Source organism: Anomalospiza imberbis, chromosome 3 (assembly GCF_031753505.1).
Source record: "Anomalospiza imberbis isolate Cuckoo-Finch-1a 21T00152 chromosome 3, ASM3175350v1, whole genome shotgun sequence".
Lineage (NCBI taxonomy): Eukaryota > Metazoa > Chordata > Aves > Passeriformes > Viduidae > Anomalospiza > Anomalospiza imberbis.
In genome coordinates this window covers 64573695-64584798 of record NC_089683.1, presented here as the reverse complement: position 1 = coordinate 64584798, position 11104 = coordinate 64573695, and the positions used below count along the sequence as shown (strand labels likewise).

Here is an 11104-nt window from a genome sequence, read left to right as displayed (position 1 = left end):
AGTGCAGCATGCAGTCTAAGGCACAATAAGTTTTTTTAAGTTACAGCATTACCCACTCTATCTAGAAGCTGTGAGTGCAGATCATTCAGCCTTTTGGGAGAAAAAAATACAGCAGCAATCATTCTACCAAACCCTTCCCCAGTTAAAATTACATGTCAGAACAGCCCTGACAGAAAACTTGCATTTCAAATGGAAAGGGAAAATTTGCTTTTGCAGAACATCATGGGGTTGGCAGTAATAAATCATGGTACTGTCAGAATGGAAGTGGCTTCCTGCAACTCTTGCACTGCTTTCTGTAAGTCTGTGTTGTTGCTGAGGAAGTGAAATCTGGTTAGCCCACAATTTAGCACACAACTGTGCAAGACTTCTTCAGATCTTTTATTGCTTTTCCCAGCATACATGCTGCACATTTTTCATAATCTTATCAAATTGAAAAAAAATCCAGATTTCAAATGTCTTCATAGACCCATAGCATGGCAGCTGCTATATTTCTAGCTAGGTCTGAATGCTTCAGGTACTCCTATGGCTCTGCATCTTCTTTCTCTCTCTTTTTTTTTTTTTTTTCTTTTTTTTTTTTTTAATGTTCTCTATAAAACAGTTTTATCCTCTGCATCTGACATAGGTACAGTATCTGGGATTGTCAGAATCTGTTCTCTGATAAAGCTTTATTTTTGTGTAACGATGGCAACACGAGCTGCCCTAAGGAAATAAATGAATTTTAGAAAGAACTTCAATTACTACAGATACTGTTTTCAGGCTGTGATAACCCACTGCTGAAATACAAGATAGACTATTTCTTAATTGTTTGCCTGGACAGTTTTTCTGGCCAGTGCAAGACAGGAAGCAGGATCTCATAGTTGTCTTAGCACCAGGTATTGCACAGAGATTTAAAGGCTTGCTTCTCAAAAAAATCTTACTTAAATGAAGAAACTGTGGGGTGTGAGTGGGCAAAGAAACAGGAAGAATTGAGAAAGGAGCAAAAAGGGAAATGTGGTGAAAGAAACCTGGTTTTATGGACTAGATGTTTGGATACGGCTGGATGTCTGCAAACCTAGTTGCTCAAATATATCATGTATTATAATCAGGTGGTGGAAATATATATTATGTAATGACCTCTTTCATTCTGTTAAAGGCAAGACTGGCCAGCATTAACTTCCTTAAACACAGCCTCTTCCCAAATGCCTACTGCCAGCATCCTGAAGCAGCTCTCAGCTCTGAGGCCTCCAGGGGAGGTGCTAGTGACAGACCACGAAAAATGCTTTGGATCTGGCTTCAGAGAACTCAATGTCTGTTACTTAAACTAAATTGATCCACTTTTGTGTACATGAATGAATGGAAAAGTGGTAGCTGGGACCTCCATTTTTCCCAGGTCTTTCTTTGCCCTTTTGTCTCTGGGTCTCGCCTTCTCTCATTTAATCTGCAATTACAGAACATAGTCAAGTACTAAGATTCTCATTACTTACAGACCTTGTAGATCTGCAAAAGCTATTTCACCCTTCCCTCCTGGAGTGGCTTAGTGAGTCGCTACCCAGACCTTGCCCAAGCAATTTTTTCCCTTGTATGATTAAGGGCTAAAATCATTAGAAATCACAGGTCAGCATTCAGTCACCATTTACTGTGAAATGGCTAAAATAGAGGTCACAGAATCACAGAATCCTTAGGCCTGAAAGGGACCTCTGGGAATCATTCAGTGCATCCCCCCTGCCCAGGCAGGGCTACCTAGAGGTGACACAGGAACGTGCCCAGGTGGGTTAGAATGTCTCCACGGAGGAAAACCCCATGACCTCCCTGGGCAGCCTCTTCCAGAGCTCTGCCACCCTCAGTGGAAGGAAGCTTTCCCTTGTGATGAGGTGAAAGTTCTTGTGTTTTAGCCTATGGCCATTGCTCCTCATCGTGTCACTGGGCCCCACTGAAAACAGTCTGGTACCGTCCTCTTGGCACCCTCCTTTGAGATATTTACATGCATTAATCATATCCCTTCTGTCTCCTCTCCTGTAGACTAACAGCCTCAACTCCCTCAGATGCTTCTTGCAAAAGAGATGCTCCAGAGCCCTCATCATCTTTTTGGTTCCCCACTGACCCTCTCCATCTTGTCTTTCTTGTACTGAGGAGCCCAGAAGTGGACACAGCACTCCAGATGTGGCCTCACCAGGACTGAGTAGAGGGTCAGGACCATCTCCCTTGACCTGCTGGCCACACTCTTCCCAATGCACCCCAGGATACACTGGCCTTCCTGGCCACAAGGGCAGTGCCAGCTCATGGTCATCCACCAAGACTCCCAGGTTCTTCTCTGCCAATCTGCTCTCCAGGAGGTCAGTCCCCAGCCTGTGCTTGTTGAACCTCATTCAGTTTCTCTCCATCCAATTTCCCAGCCTATCAAGGTTCCCCTGAATGACAGCACAGCCTTCTGGTTTATCAGCCACTCCCCACAGTTCTGTTTCATCATCAAACTTGCTGAGGGTCTCTTTCCTTTAACTGTCTTTCACTGAATGGAAGAGAGGATCTTTCCTGTCTTAGTTTACATTCATTCCTGGCTAATCACATACTGGTTTCACTGTCAGAAATATAATGCTGAAGACACTGTGAGCATGGAATTACTCCTGTATTGCACATTTCTTATTTTAAAGGAAGGACACTTTTTTCATTTTCTGTTGAAATCACTGTAGAAAACATAAAATATCTGAAACTTCTATTTTATAGAATTTTATAGTATTTTAATTTCAAGACCTAAAATACAAAACCCCTAAAAGCAATCTTAAGAATATTTCCACAAAGACTTTTTTCATGGTTTTATTTTTATATTACAAGTCTGTTACCTTTGAAAAGGCAAATATATACCATCATAAATTGTAATACAGGACATACAAAGACTTCTTGACCTTCATGTAGCATAAAAGGATTGTGATCAAATAATCAAATAATTTAATGCAGCAAAGGTTAGTTTAAAAAGTATCCAAGTATATATTCCAGACATAGACAGCAGATGTTGATTTACAGCTGGACCTGTGATGGAAGGCATCTTCTGCCTTTATCCCTGTAATGGGGAAGAAAAAGAGAATTGCTGTTAGCATGTGCATTTAAGCTGGGTGGTATTAAAGTGAATTGACATTCAACACATGCCGTTCACCTGCATTTGTCCTGTCCCTCTGCAAGCTGTTTGTAAGTTCAACTCTAACCTGAGTTCCCAGCTCTTTACAGTACAGGGCATGCAAGGAAAAAATGCAGGAAAGTCCCCTAGAAAGTGACTCCCTCCTTAGCCTAAATCCACTAATGAAAACTCAAGAGACACCAATGATATGTGTCATATTATGAAGCAGAAGAAAGAAAAACTTCTATGGTTTTAGGGTACAGAACTAAGATCAGAAGCCCAGGTTAAAAATTATGCTTTTCCAGTTTTCCTCTTTTACCCTAAATCTGAGCTTGCTAAGGCCAATTCCAATGAAGTCAAGTTTGGGTTAGGTCTTTGTACTCTCTGTGCTTTTGCACGTGCAAGGCAGGATTGCTAGCAAATCTTTTGGCTAGGCATATGATATGTGACAATAGCTTAGTGACTGATGTAAGTAAAAACCCAGATTTTTCAGTTCAGCTAGTAGAGATAATTCTTGCATTTTGGCTTATGGGAACTCATAACATTTGATAACTGATTTATTTTTTAAAACACTACACTGAAGAGTGTCCATGAAAAGGAGACAGGCTTATCTTAATTAATCCATCAGATCAATTTCTGAGCAGAAAAGGCTGGCAGAGCTTGCAGGAGAATTGCATGTTAATAAAGTTGGAGGTCACTCATTTTTCTAGTTAATTATTACTTGACAGAAAAGCATTTATGAAAGCCATGCTACCTATAACTATTTAACTATGCTATGTACAACTGTTTAAAGAAAGGGAAGAAGCAGATATTTCTGAGGACAGTGCCAGCATGCAAATAATCTGTCCCATTCCTTTAATCATCTTGGCCTTATCATTCCTACCTGGTGTGCATCTGAGATTATGTAAGTATTCCGGCTAATATTGCCATGTGGGATGGCAGTTTCTATGACACACTTTTTTCTCTATTTTAGGAGAGTATCTGCCTTTGGTGAGGGGATAGATCTTGACTTCCAGAGTCATCTCCAGTTTCAGACGGTGACTTACCTGTCTCAGTGCTGCCAGCCCTGTCACTGCAGCACGGTACATTGCCTGCTGCTGTAGGCACTGCTGTGGTCCAGCATTGGCATGTACATTTTAGCCACGATGCAGTAGCTGACTCCAGGCCTCAAATCTTCTATTTTAATAACCTTGTCTTTCCCTTCATACACCAGGACCCTGTGTTGCTTCATACAGAGTGGAGAAAGAAGAGCCAGTCAAGCGCATTTCCCTAGCAAGTGTGTCTGTGAGTAAAGTTTGATGAGAACAGAGGATGCAGAATAGCATATGGACTTACACAATCTCAACAGCATTAATAACTTTTTTATGCTTTTTAAAGAAAATTCCCTTTCCCCCCAAATTCCTCTCCTGTCCCAATTTTTTAAATAATCTAGGTCATAGATTATGAAGCATTAGGTTGATGGAAAATAATACAGGGAGGAATTACAACTCAATTCAATCAAATTCAATTCCTGAAAAATAAGCCTACTTTGTTTTCAAACACTTGTACGGTCATTGCTGCTCTCACAATCCCAGAAGACTGTTTCAACAGCAAAACAGGTATGGTGTGCCCACACATTTCTGGCTATTCAATGGTAAATGGCTCATATCTGAATATACTCTTACCTCATCTAGGAAGTTGTTAATTATGAAGACTTGAAACAGCAGATCATAATAATTTGTCATTGGTATTTTGCTCCCTCTCTTCCTTCTATAAGGAGAATGTGGAGCCTGGAGCTTTACTGTTATGGATTTGCTGCTATGAACCACAGTTACCATTGGAGGTCCTATCACAGCTATGGAAAAAAAACAAAGCTATAAACACAGTTATCATTTATGAATAATATTTCCTAGAATGCAATTTGAATCCATTCAACAAATGTTCATATTACCAACAATATATTATGCTGTATTTACACCTCAAGTGACACTTCGTAAATTCCTACTTCTGGGTGTTTATTTGGTTTGGTTATTGTTATTTTGGAGGTGGCATTTCCTGTGTAAATCTATCTTTGAGCCGAAATTTTTGAAATCCCTTAGAGCTGATATTGCTAAGTGCTGACTGATCAAGCAAAATTCCAAAATTGCCCTGATTTTCTTTTTCCCTCGTATTTGTTTTTGTGCTTTCTGCACAAAACATCCATTTAAACTATTTCAGCTGTGCCAAGGATGTAGTTTACGTCATCACTTTCAAATATTTTGCAATCAGCTTGGTTAAACACAGCTAAGACTTGAAGCCAGTACCTGCATACATGTGTGTGCAGCACCAGGAATGTGGGGACATGGGCAGCAGCTGCCACACGAATCTCTCCAGGAGGAGGATGTGGCAGAAGGCAAGGCGGTCTGCAAGGTACTTTATGTCAAAGCTTGTGGTTTCATCTGTGCAGGATGCTCAAGGTGGTTTGCACTTCGGGGCTGTGAAGTGACCCACACTGACAATTTGATTTTGCTTTGGTCAGTGAGGGGAAAACTAGTTAATTCATGGTGAATTTACTGGTAGGTAGACTGCTACTGTTCAGTGTTTGGGCAGTCCTCCATTTCTAACATACTGTGGCACTATAATGACAGTGCTAACCAAAAGCTTTGCACATGTCCTTTCTATGTCCTTTCCTGCAGTCAGGATAACACATAAATGTGAGAAGGATAGTGGCCACACACCACACAGCTCTGTTTTCTCTTCTCCCCACAAAGAAAAAATGCTTCCTTTTTTATTGTCTTGAGTCCTATCCTCCAGCAGCTCCAAAAATGCCTGAAAATGATTTGTGTATTTCCATGCCCAGAGGAAGAGGTTGAATTAAACAGATCTTTTGATCTCCTGATTACCGGTAAATGGCTATTTAGCCATAATCGCTTGGCTTTCAAGTGTGTGGAGAATTACTCTGGCATAACACTTCACCTGAGAGCTATTGACTAATTTCTTTACAAACAGCTTTGTGGCTAGAAAAGGATTACCCATGTTTGCAAGTTGTGAGCAGAAATGATGCTTTCCATGCCATGGAAGATCAAATTCCTTCCAGAGGGACATGTATGTTTGTACTTACTTTCTCTCCAAGGAGTGAATCTGCAGCTGAGGCTCCAGTTGGAGTAGACACCAGCCAGGGCTGCTCTCACTCTGCTGTAGTAAGGCTCCTGGATGTCAGAGGTCTCATGTGTTAGGTCACAGACATGGCTTGAAATCCCCCAGCACTCATCTTTGTTTTGCCACGTGCTCTGCCCATACCTGGAGAAAGAGGAGGAAGGATGTAAACTTTAGGGATCACTGCCTGTGTTCATGCAGATTCTCAGCCATCTGTTTTACTCTCTTGGCACTGACAAGCATCCTGCCATGGAAATTAACTGCCTTCAATTTGATAACAGGGAAGGTTGATTTCATGGGTGTTTGGGAGCTACAGGTTTCTGTCTTTTCTGAAAGAAATCTAAAGCAGAGACATGGGTCACCAGCCCTGTTGGAAGCCACCCCTTAGCTGCCCCATGGGAGAGGTGGGCAAACTTCGGCTTAGCCAGTGTGTTCACTGATGGGCAGAATGCCGGATTTCACCAAACCGTTTCCCAAGGGCAATAATGATTTCAGGCACTCACCAGTGCGCCAGGGATAGGAGCAGACCCTGGAGACCAGCCCCTAATGTTGCCTCAATCTTTCCATGCAAGGCACCCTGAGGCAGTGCTGAGGGCAAGGTAGGCCACTGAAATACCTTTAATGTTCTATTACAAAATAACTTGACCTACCTAGACCTACTTGAAGCAGGTGGCTGGACCCAGTGACTTTCAGAGGTCCCCTGAAAATTACATTTTGCTTCAAACCCTTGGTCAACGAGGGTGCAGAGCATAGTGCTGGAGGTGCTTACTCCTTGCCTGCCTCGTGGTGCTTGACTGCACCTCATGGGATTGGTAAGTGCAGAAACAACTGAGAGCTGGCAGTCAAGGAGGACGTGGCTGTTACCCAGGAATGAGAACATCTTGTCACCTGAGAAATCATTTTAGCCCCAGCAGGGCTAAGCCCCAGCACAGTCGGAGGCCCCAGTACTTACACTTTGTACTGCACAAAGTAGAGCGCATCTCTCGCCTCTCTGGCCCACCCAGGCTGCCAATGCAAAGTGGTGTTGAAATTTAACGAATGGAACTCTACCTTCTGTGGCTTAATCGAATCTTGCAGGTCTTGGTTTTCCAAAACTAAAAGCGCTGCAGATAAGAAGGAATGATAACATAACGTGTTTGTCACAGGCACACTCCTCCATACTGGAATCAAAGGGTATTGCTACAGACCATTTCGTTTCATGACTAGCAGACCACAGGAAATTAAATCTCCTGGATCTCACATTCAAAACTTTCCAAGTCACAAAGACAAGCAATTACAGAAGAACTACATTTACATAGTTACATTTAGAACTATGAAAGGAATACTTTTATGTGGTCTGAGTGTTTGAGGTGGGTTTTTTTGCTGTTTGTTTTAGGTTTGTTTGTTCGTTGTTCTTTTGTTTTTCTTTTTTTTTTTTCTTTTTTTTTTTGTTGGTTTATTGTTATATTTTTCCTTAGTGACTTTTCTGCTGTGAAAGATGCCTCATGCACATCCCAGGAAACAAACCCTTCGCATCTGTTCACAGAGTCTGCAGTGAGCATCCCCATCAATACTTAAAAGTCAAGTGCTCTTTCCCTCTTTACTCCACAACTCAACTTTAACCTGAAGAGATTATAGCTCTTTTAATTGTTGCCACAGCCATGTTTACCAGCTCCTGCCTAATAAACAACCGCCTGAAATTCACTTCTTTTCCTGTCTGTACCACTGGAAAAGCTGTCTGACAGTTTTCAAGATCATCTCTTTTCAAACTGCTATATTACTTATAACAGGTTCAGTTAACAACCTCTGAATCATTCAAACCCTAATATTTTTGTGGGTTTTGCAACCCAGATGACAGCAGCTTTTATTCTGGCATAGAAGAGAATCAGATAAGACTTGTACTGGCTGCTGAAACTGGTAATACAGCCATGAAAAAATTGAATGGGCAACACATTCATTTTATCTGCATTTCAGAACCTGGAAAGATAAAATAACAAACTAGTTTGAAAGTGACTAGCTTTTGAAACCCACCAAAGGATACAGAGATTTCTTGACTCATCCAAAAATTCAATAACAAGCCCTGTCCTCCCACCCCCCTCTCCCTTTCCATACAGGAAAAGAGCAAAAAGCCCTTACTTACAAGTTGTCTCATCCTGAAGCAGATGCATCAGTAAGCAGAGGAAGGAAAGCATGATCCTCCTCATGCTTAGGAGAGCAGCTCCATGACTGAAAAGCACCTCTCTTCCTCTTGGGCATGTCCTATGAGGAAGTAATTGTTAAGCACTCCAGAGTTCCCCTTATTTTCAGTGGTTTCCAAATTCCCCGGATTGGCTTTGGTTTAATTTAACTGCAAAACATATGAGTAGCTCTAAATTAAACATGAGCAATTGTTCTTTCTTGGCAGCTGTGGTCATGCAGAGTTTGGAAGTAATTATGAACCAAGCCATTATGAAAAATGTCCTTTTTAAAAGACATTAATTCCCAGATGATGTCTGCCAATATTGCTTTACCCCATAAATTTGTCACAGAAGCTTTATTGCTTTCTTGCATTCCTTAAAAATGCTAGGATTTTAAATATTTGTTTGTTTATTTATTTATTTATTTTTAGCTCACTAGTTGCTCAGAGCTGAAGAACACAAGAAATTTTGCTCCAAATATATAGAAGACCTACCCATGGGATGTGGTTTGGGTTTGATGGACTGTCTCTGGGCCAAAAGCAAGAGATGAAGTTTGCAGTTGTGCTGGTGGCAGGACATCATCTAGGGAGCTGTCACTGGAGGAATGAGGGGCTGTGAAATCACTTCTGGCTGTTGGGCAGCACATTCATCCCATGCTGGCTGCAGGAGAGATGCTGGGATGCTGGGGAAGTTGCAGGACTGACAGCTTCCAGACTGGAATTAGGAGGGTAAGCCCAGCCCATAGGGCAAAGTGCCACTCTGGGTTGGACTTTCAGACTGCTCGGAATCGTATGCCTCAACTCGTGCAGGTGTGCTGTGTGGCAAGCACATTTCTCTCTCTCTGCAACACCTCCCGCACAAATATTGCCATTTGTCAGTGTTATCCTCTGGATCCTGCCTGCCCCATATGTCCATCGCTGCAAGCTTGACCCCAGGGCTGGGGATGCTGGGGCTCTCTGGTGAAAAAAAAGCTTTGTGCTTGCAAATGCTTTAATGCCACATGCACGTCTGCCTGGTGGGAGATGAGCTTTGTACTCCCGTGATGTGTGGAAAGCTTAGACAATTTGGTTGCTGGTGGTGAAGGTGGTGCTACTACCTAGCCTTGCCCCTTACTCTTCCCTCCCCAAAAGCTCCCCGATACTGACACCCACTGGTACTTCACTGCTCATGCACTAGTGCAACTAAGCAAAAGTCAGGATATTTTCTCTTTTTGCAAACTCATGATGATAAGCAAAAGGAGAAGAATGCGAATTTTATAAGACATTGCGCAGCCCTGTGTAACAGCTTCCACAAAAGGAGTAATGGATGTGAAGTCTACCTGTCTACAAACAAATAATTGTCATGAAATCATCTTTACTTTGGGAAAATGTGGAAACAGAAGACTTGTCAGGTCAAAAAAAGTGCAAGTTCTGGTTCAAATGGACTTATTTAAAGGCCACCAGTTATATTGAACAAACTGAACAACATTTAGTCAAGATGCTGATTCTGGTCAGATAGATGGGCACAGGGTCTCAGTTCAGCTGATCACCTATGCCTCATTCTACTAGCACCAAACCTGCCCCATATATAGTAAAATGCTAACTGTGTAGCTTTGAATAATGAATTAGTCAAACCAATTAAGGGAATTAAAGAATTGCGAAAAAATTAAGGAAAGAAACCCCACAAAAATGAAGGCAGAAGTCAGTCTATCTCCGACTGCAGATTTTTTTATCTATCCATTTCCCAATGGATATGGATAGATAAAAAAACTTTAATTCATTTATTTACTTTAATAGTTTCCCACGCCAAATTCAATTAGTATTTCATCATGTTATATGAGCTCAAGTACGGGAATAGGGAATTTTTACAAACCAATCACTAGACTGAAAAGTCATCAGTGTTTAGTCACAGGTCATGTATTTGTTTACTTGAATTGTACACACCTTCCCATATCCCAAGAAGCAGCCCATTGCCAGGAGCTGAGGTGTGGACCTTTGTCAAAGTTCCCTTTGATGGTGGTTCCTCCTAGGAAAGCGGAGCTGGGGGCCAGCCTGCTGGTGCCAGTGGGTTTTGCTCGGAAAAGGCTGCTGTGCCATGTGGTGAGATGGGGCAAGAAATGCTTGTCACATGGGTGTTGGAAAACACCCAGGGTTTTCTGTGCACTGCACTCCGATAGTGTTTTATCTGCAGCTGGGCTCAGCATTCTGCAGTAATCTCTTCACGTACTTTCTGTTGTCATTGAAACAGCCACTCTTGCAATAGCAGGCTGTTAGCACCTGTGCTACTCATTGGCCTCAGTCAGCTGCTTCAGTGCTTTGTGTGATAAAAATCACCACAGTCAGAAGGACCAGCTGCACACACACACACACACACACACACACACACACCCATGTACATGTACATACATATATGTCTGGAGTCTCACAGAATCTGTATATAGTGCATCTACAGTGTATATATAGTGTATATAGCACATTTCAAAATGAAAACTATTGAGGAACACAGGATGATGCACACTGCAATGCTATTTAAAATACGAGAGCTTTTGTAAACAATATTAAGGGTACTCTGAACAGTACCTTATGAAGAAATGGAAAGTTAAAATGCATTACTTAGCCCAGCAGAATCCACATTAAGTAGTTATGCTACTAGCTCATCCTAGCTTACACTGCAGCATCTTTCTGATCCAAACCATTGTGAAACAGCAGAACTGATATTTTTGTGAACCAACATAGAAGACCATGTGTATGAGAATTTTTTTCCATTG

General features: G+C 41.8%; 1 protein-coding gene across 2 annotated transcripts; it reads right to left on the bottom strand.

The window, feature by feature from the left end:
* Positions 1-2594: 2594 nt before the first annotated feature.
* On the bottom strand, positions 2595-9071 carry IL22RA2 (interleukin 22 receptor subunit alpha 2). Of its 2 annotated transcripts, XM_068184814.1 has the most exons (7): positions 8853-9071; positions 8322-8440; positions 7155-7305; positions 6168-6346; positions 4753-4922; positions 4135-4313; positions 2595-3034 (listed from the first exon to the last, which is right to left on the bottom strand). In XM_068184814.1, the coding sequence occupies exons 1-6, from the start codon at positions 9002-9004 to the stop codon at positions 4158-4160; spliced, it is 927 nt and encodes a 308-aa protein (XP_068040915.1). In that variant the 5' UTR covers positions 9005-9071; the 3' UTR covers positions 2595-3034; positions 4135-4157. The 2 variants fall into 2 exon arrangements, with proteins under 2 accessions (XP_068040915.1, XP_068040917.1); XM_068184816.1 differs by lacking the exon at positions 8853-9071 and having other exon boundaries at positions 8322-8621.
* Positions 9072-11104: the final 2033 nt, after the last annotated feature.

Excerpts from the sequence above, each read along its gene's own strand:
- IL22RA2 (XM_068184814.1), bottom strand. The coding sequence starts at position 9,004 with ATGTGCTGCCCAACAGCCAGAAGTGATTTCACAGCCCCTCATTCCTCC. Across the intron at positions 7,306-8,321 it reads GCTTCAGGATGAGACAACTT|CGCTTTTAGTTTTGGAAAAC; the intron begins GTAAGTAAGGGC and ends TCTTATCTGCAG. Across the intron at positions 4,923-6,167 it reads ATTCACTCCTTGGAGAGAAA|CTGTGATAGGACCTCCAATG; the intron begins GTAAGTACAAAC and ends TTTTTTCCATAG.